General features: G+C 40.4%; 1 protein-coding gene across 16 annotated transcripts in view; it reads left to right on the top strand.

Annotated features, from left to right (window-relative positions):
• ANKRD44 (ankyrin repeat domain 44) overlaps positions 1–18511 on the top strand; it is a 213263-nt gene that overhangs the window by 128549 nt on the left and 66203 nt on the right. For 3 of the 16 annotated variants that reach the window (XM_048870295.2, XM_048870297.2, XM_048870307.2), the window contains exons 10-15: positions 675–789; positions 4640–4722; positions 6004–6121; positions 10508–10576; positions 13096–13236; positions 17617–17697. In XM_048870295.2, coding sequence (XP_048726252.1) covers positions 675–789; positions 4640–4722; positions 6004–6121; positions 10508–10576; positions 13096–13236; positions 17617–17697 — 607 coding nt within the window. Of the gene's footprint in view, positions 1–674; positions 835–4639; positions 4724–6003; positions 6122–10507; positions 10577–13095; positions 13237–17613; positions 17698–18511 lie in introns of those variants that run through there. The other 13 variants (XM_048870301.2, XM_048870299.2, XM_048870308.2 and 10 more) reach the window with 8 other exon arrangements.

Raw genomic sequence — 18511 nt, 5'->3', positions numbered from 1 at the left:
GCATGTAGGTTTGATTAGAGATGAATTTACACCTGAAGAAGCATGTGACAAACAAAGATAGGAAGCAGCTATGCAAGTGCTTGGGGTTTTCTGTTTGTGAAAACCCTGAGAGAGCTGTAGGTTGGGCTACAGCTACCAGGCAGCACCACTGATCAAATATTGACAGACTTGGTGAGGGTGCAATAAGCAGCCAAGTGAGGAAGAGCTCCATCTTCTATCATTGCTTTGTGGACAAGGTTGAGCACCAGTCACCTAAAGAATTGTGGCAAAATTTCAACAATTAATTCTGTTGATGTAATTTAGGGCAGCTGCTCATGCCTTTAAATCAGCAACAATTCAGAGTCACAGCAACACCTGCAGTATCTGTGTACCACAGTAGGCAATTATAGGGAAAGGCCTATGCGCAATATGTAGAGAGGCGGGAATAGAACAAAGTAAAAAAACTGCAGCAGTCAGAATTGTGGCCATTCTGCATGACTGGCACAGTAAATGGCTTGATGTGTATTGATACCCTGTCCCACAAATTCAGTGTGTCTGCTGCTCGTATACAAACTAAACTACAGCTGTAACTATGAGGGTAAGCTGCATTCATTGGAAATAAATAAATGGTATTTCTGGTCGCTGACTCGCACTAAATCCTTGTGTGTTACACTGTGTGAAAATGTCTTTTCCAGGAGGTGAAATTGACTGTGTTGATAAGGATGGCAACACCCCTCTGCATGTGGCTGCGAGATATGGACATGAGCTTTTGATTAACACCCTAATAACAAGCGGAGCTGATGCTGCCAAGTAGGTTGCTGAAGAAATGCTGTTCCTAATGGTCAAGTATTATGGGTAATGCTAGATAATGCTTATTTTTCAAGTTCCAGTGTATTCAGGTTAAAATGCATGTGCATAATTATGAATTCAGTAACAAATAGTTTGTATCAGGAAGTCAATTTGAAATCAGTATAAAATACAAAGCTACTAATGAAGGGCATGTAATTCCCTCAGTGTCTAAAATAAATAATTTACGTCCATAGGCTTGTAGTACTAAATTGATTTATTCCTTTATCTAGTATCCATTGGTGCTGGATAAGTATCATTAGAAATGGTAAAAGACAAAGCAGGGTTTAGTCAGTAAAATTATTTCAGAACCTAATGCAGCCGTGGTGCCCAGTCTTTGTGTCTTATGGTTTCAGATCTTCAACTGGCTGAGATGATGAGGCTGATTTTGTTTTGCGGTTTTCTTGAGTGAAACTAAGAGATAAATTTTGATATGTTGTTCAGCTCTTTGTGCTCCAAGGGATTGATTTGGCTAGGCTGATTTTATTCTGTGTTTGTGTGTGTATGAGAGAGAGACTGCGTTTGACTATGTTCATGATTACATATATGTATACATATTGTGGGCCAAATCCTGGGAGGTGCATTGATTTCAGTGAGAGTTGGGCATTTAGCACCTCCTAGAACCTTGCCCTAAAGCAGTGATGTAACAGAGCACTAAATTTCCAAACTAGTTGCGGGAAGAGTAAAATTAACTGTGAAAGGGAAAAGAGATGGTATTTGGGCCAGCCTGGTGGCCACAGGGTAATGCCAGGGAGGAGACCTGGTTTAGATATCTAATGTGAATCTCTTGTTCCCTGAACAAGTAGGGAACAGAGAAAGCTAATTATTTGCCCATCTCTGTGAATGAAGCACCGTAAAGGTTGTTATAAATGTTTTGTAGTATTCACCGTATACATCTGAACATGCAATTGAGTGTTTCCTCACTAGAACCAACCAGCAGTATTTGTGATGCCTAATACTGCGGTAGCTGCTGGGGAACATCCTGTTTTAGGACCCACGTCAACCTATTTTCTTTTTAAAGATGTTTGCAGTTTTCTAGGCTTTTCATTTGGAGATTTTGAAATAAGTATTTTTTCACCACGTTTTGCTATCTGTTTTGTTAAAACTGCTTCTTGCCAGACAAAAAAGGCAGGGTCAGATTTATGCCAGCTTGAGAATCTGGTCCTTTGTGTCTAAATATGATTTTTGCTAGCTCTGTCTAATATATAAAGTTTCAGTCCATCTGTTTTCTGAGGTTTAAGGTAACAATGAATAGCAGTGAGATAACTAGCTCTTGCAATCTAGGTTTTCTGCTCAAAATTTCTATTTCACACTTGGGTGACCTGTGCATTGATCAAATAAAATACCTCTGCCAACAGCAGAAATATCTGAAGTGAGAAATCTGCTTAGATACAGTAGGCAGATCCAAGTGATGGCACTGTTCTGAAAATGAAATTACCTACCCAGTACTGCCAGAGGGAATGAGTTTTTAATGTGTTGTATGCAAATAACTTTGGCTTAATTCCTTGAACTGGCATTGAAAAGAGAGAATTTCTTCAGTGCTGCTAGCAGAAACTGCAGACAGCAAGGTCAGCAATTTGATGCAATTGCATTTCAGGGGTATGGAAGATAAATAATGTAGGGAGCAGTTGTGAGCAGCTCTATACAGTATGGCACTGGCTAGCAGATGTGCAAATTGCATCTCTTGATGGACACCAGCCAAAATATGCACTCGGGTGGAAACCTCTATACAGTGATGGGGAAATGTGGCTTGAGATAACTAGGGGGGAAGGGGAAATAGATGTAAAAATCAGAGATGCATGGAGAATACTATGACTATATATAATAAATCCTCTTTGTGATTTCAGGTTAAATAAATATATCCACAGCTTAGAAATGCAACCTGTTTAGACAGACTTGAGCAGCTTGGTGGAGCTTGTGCTATTTCCTTTCAAAGAATAGAGTGTCAGAGCATCCTTGGGCAGGTTTACTCTGTGGGAGATCTAGATGCTGGCAGGGCATTGATTAAATTAAATTTATACAGCACTGTAGATCAGTTCTGATTGTGGTCAAGTAGGAAGGTTGACAAATGCAATGTGAAAGGAAAAGAGGAATGGGAATACAGATTTTGCAACAAATCATATTTTTTTTTAAAAAAACTACACTCGTGTTTATGTGCATAGTAAAAATGTATATGGTGTGAGAGAGAAAGAGAGCACATATTTGAACAAACTTCCTCCTGGGTTGTAGGCACAGCTACACATTTTGCAGTTTCAGCTCAGTTGCCACTTTTTGTAAATTTAAGCCTTTGTGTTAGAGTTGGATTTTAAACAGCTTATCCTGGTATAAATATGAAATAACTTTCATTAAAGCTTTGTAGTTCTCTAAGAATTTTCCTGCCACCAAATCTTTCATGAAAACAAGTTCCTTCGGGTCCATATCTGAAATCCTGCCTAATGATATGATCATGTTACGTATATTCTTGGGTTGTCTTGAAGAAATTGAGTGATGGCTATGAATCCATCTGGTGTCATCCAGGACTTTAATTAACTGTTTTTAGCTGCATCTGCAAAAGCAAACAGTAGATTCTCATCTCATACACAGTAGCTGAGTTCAGAAGCTCTACAGGGATGTGCACCAAAGGATTGTGTATGTCGTAGTATTGGTAAAGTAATGTAAGCATAAATGACACTTTGCAAAAACCTGCCAAAATACAAGAGTCTCAAAACCAGGAGCCTAAACTTAGGCTTCTAAATCCATATTTAGCCACCTGCCTGATTTTGAAAGGTACAGAGCACTCCACATTGATGTCAGTGGGAGCTGTTGAGGGTTCAGTATGTTTGAAAAATCAAGCAAATGTCTGATATGGATGTAGAACCCTAACTTTAGGTTCCTGTTTTAGGGTTTTGTCAAGATGTCTGCTCTGAGGAGCCTACAGTCTAACTGAAAAAGGATTGATGGGATAATATTTGAAAACAAAAATGCCTGGAGACACTGCTCGTGAGGATATATAGGCAGGGTTGGGGAAAGTGGAGGTTTTAAGGACGGATGAGATGAAGTAGGATGTTTGGTGCACAGGAATTGGGAGGCAGTTACAAGTGTAATTGCAGCCTGACAGAAGGTGAGAAGCTGCAAGTGGCAGGAGACAAAGAGAGCAGTTAGCGGAAGAAGCTGTATAGTGTGGAAAGAGAAGAGAAATGTATGGGGTGGGGCAGAACCTCAAAGGTGAGGATGAGGACCTGGAACTTGATGTAGATGGAAAGGGCAATTGTGTGACATGAGTGAGGAAATGGGTGAGGTGGTCAGAGCACAGGGAGATGTCCTTACAATGGTATTTTGGATGGACTGAAGTATGGAAAGAGGAGACACTACAAAGACAAAGACGAGGGGGAGGTGCAATAATCTAGGTGGGAGCTAAATAAGACTTAAACTGGCATGTTAGCAATAGGGAAGTAGAAGAAAGATGGGTTTTAGAGGCAATACAGGGATTCTTTCAGCATTTACTTTCACCTCATGTGATAGAATACTTGTGTTGCAACTGACAGTCACAGTAGAAATTGAATCTAAACAAAATCCATTCTCTTAGCTTCTTCTCTCCTAGGTTCTCATCTCATTTTTAAAACCATACCTGTCCTTGCTGTCAAAGTGTAATCAAAATCGGATACTAATGTTATGCTTTAACAAAACCCCAGAGGGAGATTATAGAAGGTTCAAATAAAATTAACGATGCACTACAGAAGTACAGACTCGATATTTTTTCAGAGGGGAATTTTCATCATCTGTGCTGAATGTAACCCGTTCTTTTGGTAACTAATAACACTGTTCTGCCTAACAGGTGCGGTATCAACAACATGTTCCCCTTACATTTAGCAGCACTAAATGCTCACTCGGACTGCTGCAGGAAGTTGTTGTCATCAGGTAAGTGAATCCAGCTGTGACTGTGGAGCTTAATTAAAATCATGAACATGCTGCTTATGGCCCTTGTTTTATTCGGTGTTGTGAATTGTCCAAATGAAAGACTTCCTGTGCTGCTTCATGTGATTGTGTTGCTTGGCATACGGGAGTGTGTGTGGCTTTCCTAACTGCATGCTGATAATTACTAGCATCCTGTATTGTTCAGGCCTGAAGCCCTTTGAATGCTTTTTTTTTCCCCTGGCAGTCACAGAGAGTTTATTTTAATTCACAGGGAAGGGGAGGAAAGGGAAAATCCTTTACCAAGCTGTAAAAATGTGAGATACTGTAGGTTCTTCGGGAAACAAACAACTCTAGGCCCTGATTCAGGGGAAAGCACCCTTATTGAGGACAACATTTGAGCAAATGCTTACATTCCGTTGAAACTGATGGGACTAAAACACATGCTTTCCTGAATCAGGGCTATAGTAAAGAAAATGGGATAGCTAAAGGTCTGGGGGGGGGGGGGGGGGCAGGGCAGGCAAGTATTAGTTTGCTGATATTGCTCTTTCAAAGAGAGTAGTAATAAGGTGCCAACTCTTGACTTCCTTATGCAGGCAGAAGTTCCACTGAGTTCAAAGATAGAGAGCAGTTCATATATTTTCCAGAAAAATATATCATTCCTTAGCATGTGAAACCTCCCACAACCACTCTCAGCCATAAGGCTGAGTCCCCTGGGATGTTTAGGGGAAAAAATAGCGTGAAAAATGTAACTTGTGTAGCCAATTACAGCAAACCCTGATGTGCTCTGTCCCGGGCTATTAGGTCAGCGGGGGAAGCAGGCTACTTAGGCATCCCAGGGTTAATTCCGTAAGAATCTGCATTGGGTTTTACTTCTATAGCCTTGTGCATCTTTAAAAACATGTGTTGCACATTCCTGGAAGCATCCTTCCAGAATCTAAAACCACCCTGGAAAACACACAAATAAATAAAATTCAACTCCCTGCATGCTAGGGCTCACTCTGTGCCTCTCCTCATTTCATCGTTTTTTTGTGCCTGCTATCACAATTCTCTCGATAAGAATCCGCCTCAGAAATGCCTGTCACATGATTTAATAGTTATGTAGCCCAAGGCTAAATGTGGAAATAGATTCTTTTTGACTTCACAGTTCTTTTTATAGAGCCACCAAGCTTGAGCAGCCACTGTCCGTTTCCATGACAACCACTTGCTGACTAGAGTTGCTTGCATTCTGATTTTTCTAACTCACTGTTTTTTCTGTCTCTGCAATGTTTCTTGTGGTTTAACTAGGACAAAAGTATAGCATAGTGTCCTTGTTTAGTAATGAGCACGTGCTGTCTGCAGGCTTTGAAATAGACACCCCAGATAATTTTGGAAGAACGTGCCTCCACGCTGCTGCTGCAGGAGGGTGAGTAGTTACAATTATAGCTGTTATGCAAGTTGTAATTTAATTGTGGAGTCAGTGTAACTCAAGCCAGCTGTACCATCTGCAAAGGAATGTGTTCCAATTAAAGAGGAGCAAAACAATTCGATGTAAAATCTTTCTCTCTCCAGGCTGTGTTCCGCCAGCATTTGGTAAACTGAGGCTCAAATTAGGGCTACTTGTAGTTTGAGCAAGGGTGGTAGGACCTGGTCTTTTATTACAGAAGGCTAGTTTGTGATTTGAAACGCACACCTCTGGGAGGGAGTAACAATCCCCCTGTCTTCTGCCTATATGCAGACTGCTTAGACTTTGGGTCCAGGTCCCAGGAGCAAGAGAGGCTACACACTCACTCGCTTCTTCCCTGATTGCGTGGGTTGGACTCTTGGCTCCATGCCTCTCACTCACTGGCCAGTACTGCCACACCAGCATAGGAGGTGGGGTTGTAGTTTAAGCCTGACATGGGGCCAGCAGTAAATGACCATCCCTTGAAGGTGGATGCGGGGAAGGAATAGCGGCTCCCTGAGATGCTCCTGGTGGGGTGCAGTTAGGCACTGCCCTCTTGTTGTGTCCTTGAGTCAAAATCTAGTTATAAAAGAAGCTTTTTAAGGCATTAAAATGCCACAGTCTTTTTTTCCAGGTTGCAGTCATAGAAAGATTATTTTAAGCCTCTGAAGCCCATTGAAAGTAACCGAAATACAGAATCAAAAGGTTTTCATTTCTGAGGATGCAATTCAGATAGGTGGTAGGATACTAGGAGTGAAAATGAATGAAAATTAAATTATGTCAGTTTCATTTGTAGCCCTTCTGCCAAGTTTCTTTCAAGGTTTGCTGTTAATTCCCAGTGGATTTGTTTGAAATTAACACAGAAAAAGCACAGATCGCTTGGCAAGCTATTGTTTTCTGGCTCTTCTGTTGAGGACTTGATGGCTCAGAAGATCGCTAGATGGAGCCTCTAGAATCCATCCTAGATTGGCAGTGGTTGTAGTGACCAGATATGGTAATTACCTGGTGACTATTTGGTAACCTTTGTAAGAATGAGTTGTCAGCTCACTTCTTAGTGGACCATTGTCCACTTCACCAACGTCGTCACCATCAGAGGTACATAATGAAAGTGTTCCAAACACGGGATAGGATTGCTCTTGTTAAACATTTATTTAATACAGTTAACAGAAGATATATAGTAGTTGGATGGACTGAATTAGCCTGACAGAGCACTCTTCAGAAAGTACCTCTGCTTAAAGCTGAACTCAAAATAATACCCCAAGTGTCTGAAAGAAAGGCACTGAAATAAGAGGCAAAAATTGCTCATGAAAATAGATCAGTTTTTATCTATGGCTGACTGTAATTGTCATCACTAACGAGAACTCTTATTTTGGGTTCGTTGTGGGGAGCATTGTGTAGATATTTTATACACTGACAATTTTAGATTGGGATGAACACCAGTTTTGTTCCATCCACTTCTTTTAGACTGGAACTGGAGCTGTACATAAAACACATATTTTCATCTTGATGCATATCTCTAACTCCCATTAACATTAATGGGAGTTATACTGGCATTGAGATGAGACTATCTTCCAAAGGATCTCTTTTTTTCTGTTTCCTAGTAGAAATGATTTATTTCCCCTCTGAATGACAAAGGAGTCTTGGAAGATTATTGTGCTTCATTACATGATCTTCCGGTTTGGTATTGTACATTTATTTACTTGAATTACAAAGACATTAAAATGCAGCTATTTTATTTTCCATTAAGAATCATTTCAATTTAAGCAATAACAACACATAGTTGTATCATATTGAATTCATTCAGCTGGGATAAAAACTATGAATGATCCTATCTAAATGCAATAAAGCTCTTAAGGATGTGCTTAACTTTAAGCTTTTTCTTAGGTCTCATTGAAGAAAATGGGTCTTAAGTAGATGCTTAAAGTTAAGTTTATGCTAAATGCTTTGCAGAACAGAGTGGACTTCAGCATATGCGAAAAAATTAATCCTGGCCTTAAGTGTTTTCCTGAATCAGGGCCTAAATCTCCTCCTCATTATTAGCCTAGCATTTTGTAAACTTGCTTCAGACTTCAAAAATGCTCTTGGAAAAATCCTCAGCTCAGCCTGGGAAGCATTAGCAGCACAATTTTTGACTGTCTCCCCTCACCTTGAATCCAGGATATATTTATTACTTTCTATTTATATTTTTGATTTGTTTTTACTAGGGCTGTTGATTAATTGCAGTTAACTCATGCGATTAACTAAAAAAATTAATCGTGATTAGTTGCACTGTTAAATAATAGAATACCAATTGAAATATATTAGATACTTTGGATGTTTTTCTACATTTTCAAATATATTGATTTCTATTACAACACAGAATACAAAGTGTACAGTGCTCAATTTATATTTTTTATTACAAATATTTGCACTGTAAAAATGATAAAAGAAATAGTATTTTTCAATTCACCTCATGCAAGTACTGTAGTGCAGTCTCTTTATTGTGAAGGTGTAACTTACAAATGTAGATTTTTTTTTGTTACATAACTGTACTCAAAAACAAAACAATGTAAAACTTTAGAGCAGGGTCAGCAACCTTCAGTATGCGGCCCCTCAAGTTAATGTGCTGGTGGGCCGCAAGACATTTTGTTTTCATTGACCATCCTCAGGCACGGCCCCCCCGCAACTCCCAGTGGCCGTGGTTCACCATTCCCAGCCAATGGGAGCTGCGAGAAGCGGCAGACCGCAGGAATGTGCTGGCCGCTGCTTCCTGCAGCTCCCATTGCCGGGAATGGCGAACCACGGCCACTGGGCTGTTCCTGCGGATGGTCAATGTAAACAAAATGTCTTGCGGCATGCCAACGGATTACCCTGATGGGCCGTGTGCCGAAGGTTGCTGACACCTGCTTTAGAGCCTGCAGGTCCACTCAGTCCTCCCTCTTGTTCAGCTAATCGCTAAGACAAACAAGTTTGTTTACATTTATGGGAGATAATGCTGCCTGCTTCCTATTTACAATGTAACCTGAAAGTCAGAACAGGTTTTCGCATGGCACTTTTGTAACTGATGTTAGAAGGTATTTACGTGCCAGATATGCTAAACATTCGTATGCCCCTTCATGATTTGGCTTCCATTCCAGAGGACATGCTTCTATGCTGATTATGTTCGTTAAAAAAAATGCTTTAATTAAATTTGTGACTGAACTCCTTAGGGGAGAATAGTATGTCTCCTGCTCTGTTTTACCTGCATTCTGCCATATATTTCATGTTATAGCAGTCTCAGATGATGACCCAACACATGTTCATTTTAAGAACACTTTCACAACAGATTTGGCAAAGAAGGTACCAATGTGAGATTTCTAAAAATAGCTGAAGCACTCGACCCAAGGTTTAAGAATCTGAAGTTCCATCCAAAATCTGAGAGGGACGAGGTGTGGAGCTTGGTTTCAGAAGTCTTAAAAGAGCTACACTCCAATGAGGAAACTATAGAACCTGAACCACCAAAAAAGAAAATCAACCTTCTGCTAGTGGCATCTGACTCAGATGATGAAAGTGAACATGCGTTGGTCCGCACTGTTTTGGATTGTTGTTGAGCAGAATCCATCATCAGCATGGATGCATATCCTTTGGAATGGTGGTTGAAGCATGAAGGGACATATGAATCTTTAGCGCATCTAGCACGTAATATCTTGCAATGCCGGCTACAACAATGCCATGCGAACGCCTGTTCTCACTTTCAGGTGATATTGTAAACAAGAAGCAGGCAGCATTATCTCCTGCAAATTGTAATCAAACTTGTCTGTCTGAGCGATTGGCTGATGTAGGACTGAGTGGACTTGTAGGCTCTAAAGTTTTACATTGTATTATTTTTGAATGCAGCTTTTTTTTGTACTTAATTCTATATTTGTAAGTTCAACTTTCATGATAGAGATTGCACTACAGTACTTGTATGAGGTGAATTGAAAAATACTATATTTTGTTTTTTACAGTGCAAATATTTGTAATAAAAAATAAATATAAAGTGAGCACTGTACTCTTTGTATTCTGTGTTGTAATTGAAATCAGTATATTTCAAAATGTAGAAAACATCCCAAAGTATTTAAATAAATGGTATTCTGTTATTGTTTAACAGTGTGATTAATTGTGATTAATTTTTTTAATTGCTTGACAGCCCTAGTTTTTACTTGTCTGGAATAGCATTTCAGGCTTATCCAGAAATAAAGGTGTGATCTTTACAAGTTTCCTTTTTCTTGGTTCTTTTGTTCAGGCTTAAATTGCAGTTTATGCCCAGTTTCTGCTCTGCAAATAGTGAAATACCACTTCTTTTTTTGGGGTACTAAGATGAAAACTTTTGTTTTGCTCATTCTTTGTTTTCTTTCCTTGTCTTTTCAGTAACGTTGAATGTGTAAAACTCTTGCAGAGTAGTGGAGCAGATTTTAATAAAAAGGACAAATGTGGGAGGTATGTAAATTGTGAAGCTCTTTTTCAGATATATCTCAAAGAAAGAAAGAGAAAGAAAAAGCCCTCAATCTGGAAATCAATATGTTCCGCTTAAAAAGGTAAACTGTAAAAGGGGGTAGGAAATCACTATTCCCAATAGGATACTGCTGCTTGAAGTTAAATGCCAAAAAGGCAGGTGCAGACTATATTAAATACATGAAAGCCACGCCCATGCTCTTGTGTCTTTCTTGTTTAAAAATATCAGTGGTTTAATTTTATTCCTCATTGCTCTTCGCGCTGCTTGGATCCTTGTGCTTTTGTGCCCAAGATAGCACCTGCACGTCACTTTGGGGAGAACTACTGCTCATGAGCCTGCTTTCTAGACTTTCTCAGAGTAGAATAATGCTGGTAGTGTTATGACAGAAATGGATGTGCTGATTCAACTTCCTGAGCGCCCCGGATGTACATTACATAGTCAGCCAAACAGTTTTCACCCAGGCCACGGATTTAAAAAATAGGAGCCTACTCCATCTTTAAGCTCTGATCCTGGAAATGCATATGCATGTGCTTAATTTCACACACTGTTAGTAGTCCCATTAACTTTAGTGACTACTCATGGTGTGTAAAGTTAATCATGTGCGCATAGGACTTTGCAGGATTGAGGCCTTAAGCACCTAAACAAATTTTCAAAATGGCTGAGCTGTCAGCGGCTCCCAATCTAGTCAATGGGACCTGCTGAATTGGTCTGCCATTTTGAAAATCTAGTGAATTTTTCAAGAGCATAAATTATTTTTGTGTTATGGAAGGGGTAAAATTGGGGGCCAGATCTTATGCACTATGCACCTTTGCGGGCAGCAGTTTAAAAATTACCCACCACAAATCTCCTCCCTCTTGAACAATTTTCCATCCTTCCAATTAAAATTTCTCTTCCCCCAACCCCCCCCCCCCACCCCATTTTAAAATCGAAAAACAGATGAGCCTTGTAACGAACCCAGACATTCGTCAGATTTGGGCTATTTTGGACCACAGATGGGAAGAAATTTCAAATCCGTGTTCCACAGAATTCCCAGTCAAAAGCCCCCTGTCATGCTAGCCAGCAGGGAACCAGCTCAAATGCCTTTGTTTTTCTCAGTGGTGGCAATGCAGCAAAGCTAATACTGAAATGAGTTAGGAGCCTCACTTTAGGTCCCCACTTTTGAAAATCTTGGTCCCAATATGTGTGATTTACTTGCTTTTGAACTGCGATATGAGTAATAGCATAGTTCAGTTTAAAGAGCTGGATAGCAAGGAAAGTGTAATCCAAAAAATACTACAACTGTAACCAAATTAAAATGGAAAAAAATGAGTCTTGCCGTATTTTTAAATGGGTATTCTTTAAGGATCATTTGTGCTATGTATCTCAGAAAGGACATTGTAAAAGTTATAGCAAATTAAATATACAAGATTATAACTTTTAGGAGGTTTTGCTCTTGTTCATAATGACGACATAAACTAATCTAACATAAAAAGGCTCTAATATGTTACAGGCATTATTGGCATTCCAACCTAAAGGTGCAGTAAAGGGCTTTCTGATTTGTTTTTAAACCATATGCACTAAACAGACACAGTGAGGTATGTCACCTTTTCAGCAACAGCTTTGAAATAAAAACAAAGCTGTTCTTTATCCTGTGTAAATGAAACAGGTACAAAATTGAGAGCACTAGTAAGAAAATGAAGCATTCTTTGGTTATTTATATTTCACAACTTCCCAAAAAAATAAGTGAAACAAAAAAACTTTTTTTTTTGTACTGAAGAATTTTAATTGGTGGAGGTTTTTCGTGTCTTTGAGTGGTAGAAGCAGCCTTTGAAAATTTCATACCCAGCAGGGAACTCCTGCCTTCCCAGCAATGAATGTGCTTTCTGAATGATACTCATGCTTCTGAGTTGGGGATGCCAAATCTCTGACTCTGTGAACTATGCTGCACAATGAATTCTTTCTTGGATTTTGGAATCTGTCAGTGTGACAGGGTGGATAGGTCATTGCACAGCTATGTCACACCCCACCACAGTCATTGCCCATAGACTCTGACTGAGCCAGGCAACATCATGATGTTTTGAGGATTAAATACAGGCTGATGTTTCATTGTGTCACCCTGAGTTGAGGCAACAGGCTGCAGCTGAGCCTGCTGACTTAAAAAAGGGGCTGAGCTACTTTCATGAGAGGGAGAGACAGGGTACAAACCAGGCAGAGAGCTCTGGAGACATAAGAACTGCCCTTTTGGTGGTGTTTTGTTCGGTTTTATATTGCTTGTCTGGAGTTTAGACCATTAAACTTCATTAAGTGAATGTGACCAGAGACTAATTCTTGTTTTTTGGTTGAACAAGAAGCTGTAAATAAACCCCCAAATCTGAGGTTTTTGGGGGATGGGTGGGGAGGGAGGAGCATGGAGGTTGTTTTGTTTTACCTGAGACCACTCTAGGAATGGTGCAATTGGGACTCATTAGTATAATCCACGTCATGCTGAAGTGTCTGAAGTAATAAATTGCTATTTGTTTTGCAGGACACCTTTGCACTATGCAGCTGCGAATTGTCATTTCCACTGTATTGAGACACTGGTGACCACAGGGGCAAATATTAATGAAACGGATGACTGGGGACGTACTGCTTTGCACTATGCTGCTGCTTCGGACATGGACAGAAAGTAAAAAAGCTTATTTGTATTCCTTGTTTTTACTGTGTTTCCAACTCATTGTCATTTGTATTCTCTTCCTGCCACAATCTCATTTAAACAAACATAAACCCACTAGCAAAGGTAATCCTCTTCCTCCTCCTAGACACACCCATTATTGAAATAGCTTTGACTATAAGCAGAGTCATGTATGGTGCAGTTACGCTGCTGCACAATGAATGTTTTTATTCAAGTTGCAATATAAATCGCCAAAATGCTGCCCACCTTCTCCTGCTGAACGACTTCCTCTCCCATTTTGCCTTCCTGTTTCCTTATTCTGGTGGTTTTCCCACAAGAGAGAGTTCAGGGAATTTCCCATTCCTGCTCTACTGTTTTGGTCTTTTTAAAAGGACATAGCATGAGGCAATGCGAGGGAGATCTTTCCAGGTGTGGGATGACAACAAAGACAAGCTATTGCCAGCATACCCATATGACAGTGGTGGAATAGGTCCGAGGGTGCTGGAACAATATGTACAGTGGAGGTTTTAAGAGCCATTCAACCAAACTGTAAATCCTGTATATCATGGAAACCACTTCAAGCCAGGCAGTGCACCTTCATCCCTAGTTTCAGCACCTATGAGTTAGGCCCCTTGTGAACATCACTGTGTGGGCTGACAGAAACAGAACCCATTGGGGGTGAGAGGCTGCTAAGCAACTGGGGACTCAGCAGGAGAGGTAAGATTCTGTGTTCCAGCAGAAAAGTGGGAACAGCCACTGGCAGAAAAGACCACTGTACTTGTGGGAACTGGAGGTCCATTGGTTGGAGGTGTTATGCCATGCTCTTAAGCCAATTGGGAACAAAGTCTGATTCTAGTGGGGTTAAGAAACTCTCCGCAACAGCTTCATTAATGACATCTCCATCTCCCCTTCTCTCAAATCTCTGGTTAGTCTGTACAATTTCTAATTCTCAGTTTGTTCCATAATTTGGTGGTGTCTGCCCTATGACAGGAAGCATAGATCAAATGGCCTTGATTATAGCGTTAGGTCTCCTTTGGAATTTAAAACCATTAGTCTGCTGTTTTCATTTCCTGTTAGATATCCCCACACAGTTCTCTCTGTTCCTTCTCTGCTTCTCTCCTGGTCTAAGGGATCATTCACTTTAGTTTCTTATACATTTAAGTCTTGTAACAAATTGTTTGACATACAATTCATTTCCAGTATAACACCTTCAAAAAGCTTCATTGCTCTCTTTAAATGGCCTCTGCGTAGCCCCACTGTAGAAGGTTGTGTGCCAGGCCATTGCAAACCACAGAACCATTCCCTGCAGTAAAACAGATAGGAAGTATATGAACATCACCCTCAGATCTATATGGTCCTACCCATGAGGCAGCAGCAGGGTCTTCAAAGGACTGCACTTCCTGTACATCCATCCCTAGTATATGATAGAGTAGAGGGAAGGCAAGTGGAAGTTTCTAGGTATGTCTCCATCAGGAGCTGTTACTCCTTGTACTGAAACAAGTCAGGGCCCTGCCTGTAAACAGGCCCTGGGCCAAGATTAGGATGCATCAAGCCAGTTTTAGCAGCAGCAGAAAGCCTGATTCATTTAGTCAAGTCCCCAAACATCAGTAAGATTGCTTTTCCCTCGTTGCACTCCTGGTTGTTTCTATGGCTTCCAAGATAGTGAAGGGGGGCAGTACCTTCACATGAGACCTCTCCTGCCCCCCCCCCCCCGGATAGAGAATCACATAAACTAGGCCAGCTTTGAAAATGATCTTCTTTGTTGGTGGCTTTTGCAATGTGCATATCCAAAAAGATACTAAACTATCAGGCGGCGATGGACCTCTATAGAATGTCTTCTTATGGAGTAAAAATTTCCTGTGAGATGACCCTTTCCGGAGAAGTTAAAAGGTGAGACACATGTTGCTGGACATGTCTAGCACTGTTGCTCATTCTCTGGCATCAGCAGTTATACTTCACAATGTTTTATGGCTCAGACTGTTTGGGTTGCCTCAAGATGTTGCACTCTAATGTTTTTGATTTGCTCTCTAGAGACCCCGAGGTAATACTAAATCTGTTGAAATTAGAAAACTAGATACTAGATCTATGGCTAAATCCCTAGGGTTTTCTCACCCATCTTTCAGACCAAAGTTGTCATCTGTCTCATTTCGGAATCTCCTCAGTCCTCTTATCTCTTTGGGTGCCAACCCCAGCAATAGAAAAAAGCATTTAAGCCTGCTAAGACTTCTGAATCTAACAATTACAGTAAAGACCATGTTTATCGGCCATGGTATATGTCATCCTTGCCTGCTGTTTCGCCTGGTGGTGTCATAGAGCTTGGAACTAATCCTACCCCTTCCCATTCTTTGAGAGGGGAACAAAGGAATTTAGGACTGGAAGGTGTGTCCTGGGTCATTGAGTCCAGTCCTAAATTACAGGCAGTCCTGTCATGTAATCCCAATCATGAATTCATCATGCTCCATCTCAAGACGAGTAAGGTTGTCTGACCCCACTACTCCTGTTGCTTACAGTTAGCACAGACTGTTGAATCTTGGAGACTGCAGAAGGAGCTCGCAGTTAGAAAACACTGAGCAAATTTGATGTGGAAGGCCCTGAGACACAGCACACATGGATGCATCTTCTTCTCTCCCCTCCTCCCCCTGTCATTTTTCACAGAAAAAACACATTTCACACTTAGTTCCAACTGGAGCATTGGATTTGAACATCATGGGGAGTGTTCTTGTCTTCTTATATTGTCCTTTTAGTAGCCACTGTATCACTTAGATGAGTGAATAAGATTCAAGAATTCCCTTACTGATCTGCCTTTAGTATGCTATGGAATGATACTATGCTTTTGTGGCCTTACCCTGAATTTATGCTGGATGATTATTTTATGTTCATTGCCATTTTGTAGGTCGTCATGACTATTTCAACATATGGAAAAAAAATTCCAGAGATCAGGCTATTTAGGTCCAAAGACCATTGAAGATGATTCTTCTTTGTATCCAGCCCAGTAATGAGCAGTTCAGGAAGGACTAAAAGTTTGTTCTACCAGAGATTTAGCTGTCTTGACTTCTTCTCAGTTGAATGTATCCATTCCTACACTGAGAATTCACAAACGCATTTTAATGAAATAGATAGGCCGCTTACCAGTAAATGGAGATTTCTGAATGTATTGCCTCTGCAGATCAGCACAGACTCTCCCTCCACCCCACTTCTTGAGACTTATTAATAGATTTAAGTGAGATCATCTGAATGTGATTAGCAGATACAGCCTTTAACTGTGGCTGGGAATATTTGGGTCCATGGTCAATGCATGTGCCATCCTCTAACACTTTTATAGCATTGAATGGTTCATTTACTTCTGAGGCACGACACATGAGTAATAGTCAGGGAACATCCTGTATCAATTAATGGTGTATATTCTGCATATCTCAAATATCTATAATGTCTGAAATCCTACTGGATTTCAGACAGAATTGGGATCATTATTGGGTTACATAGTGTCAAATCTGGATGTGGAGGATGGGACACTGAATGTTTTGAAGAGATGCACCATTCTGTACTGCTCAAAATCCAGTCTGGAATACATGTGTTGGATAGAGACTAAAATTAGTTATGGGCAAATTAGTTTGGCAAAAAATCCAACTAGACCAAACTGTGTTTTTGAGTCAAATATTTGTGAAGGTTCATAGCAGTTCAGAAACTTTTTTTTCTTTCTTGGCTCTTGATTTCTCCAGTCCTGAGAGTCAAATAATGTCTGTCTACAAAATTTAACCCACTACCAGCCATCCCCACCAGACTGATCCCCTTCATGTAACATTGCCAGAGACACTCCACTTTCCAGTAGGCTCAAAAGTTTGAATATTTGTTCAGCCCTTTACATGTCTAAAGAGTTTTGCTGGAGTGTCATCATAGTGTTGCCTAGAACTTAAGCAGAGTGTGGGAACTGTCAGCAACCCTTCGAGAGCACAGTCAAGACAGGCCAATTTAGTGCTGGTGGTTAAAATTTCACAGGGTTCTATCCCTTGGTCAACAGGGAAGTACAGCAAGTTACCATGGGTAGAGGATGGAGATGGGGAACACAGGATTGCAAAGAAGAGTCTTTGAGGGCAAGGGGCAGGTGTGGAGAAACAGAAAGTTCCAGAAAGTGATGAACAAACTGGTTCTGATAGAAATCAAAACTTTTTGATTACTTTGGAAGTTGACATACAGAATGAAGAGCTGGTATATTTTAGGTGTGTTCAATGTTTGGGACTGTGATTAGCTTATATGCTAGGCCCTTTATTTAACCTGACTAATGCCAAGAAGTGGTTACTTGATTGGAGGAGAGAGTGGGGGTGGTAAATTACACCAAAATCACTGATCTGACATTTTGAAAACGAGTTGCATTTTTCTATCCCTTATGTTAAGAAGAAAGAATATTTTAGGTAACTCCCATGAAAATGCCGAAGAACTTGAAAGAGCCAATGAGATGAAGGAAAAAGAAGCTGCATTGTAAGTTTGGTGTCAATACAGCAGACTCCATTTTTAGAGAATCGCTCTGCTTCTTTGGGCTGCAGTTTACACTCCTATCTTGTTCACTCATTGCTCTGCTACAAATGCCTGATACTATTGGGAGTTAACCTGAGTAAACTGCCCTTTGATGTATAAATGTATTTACCAATTCTGTTTCCATGCTTGTTGCTTTCCCTAACTACATGTTTATTGCATTGGTACTCTAATAATTCTTTAATATCACACACTATTTTATTTAAATGCAATACACTGGGTTTGTATGTTGCAAGGAAAATATAACCCAGTGTCCTCAACAAGTATTACTGTGTTCAAATCTGATGTTTTTATGCAGTGTTTTTGTTTAAAATGACACTGTTGTTGATAATAGTTTTACATTAGTTTGACTGCATGGTTGTGACATGTGGAAGAGAGTGACCAAGAAATGGAGGAGATGGTATGATGGGATAACATGGTTTTGGTAATTAGATATTCATGGTAAATAGGCCCAATGGGCCTGTGATGGGATATTAGATGGGGTGGGATCCGAGTTACCCAGGAAAGAATTTTCTGTAGAATCTGGCTGATGAATCTTGCCCATATGCTCAGGGTTTAGCTGATCGCCATATTTGGGGTCAGGAAGGAATTTTCCTCCAGGGCAGATTGGAAGAGGCCCTGGAGGTTTTTCGCCTTCCTCTGTAGCATGAGGCACGGGTCACTTGCTGGAGGATTCTCTGCTCCTTGAAGTCTTTAAACTACGATTTGAGGACATCAGTAGCACAGATACAGGTGTGAGGTTTTTTGCAGGAGTGGTGGG

Source organism: Caretta caretta, chromosome 11 (genome assembly GCF_965140235.1).
Source record: "Caretta caretta isolate rCarCar2 chromosome 11, rCarCar1.hap1, whole genome shotgun sequence".
In the NCBI taxonomy this organism is placed as follows: Eukaryota; Metazoa; Chordata; order Testudines; family Cheloniidae; genus Caretta; species Caretta caretta.
The sequence above is the reverse complement of the archived record's forward strand: the minus strand, read 5'-3'. Positions and strand labels throughout refer to the sequence as shown.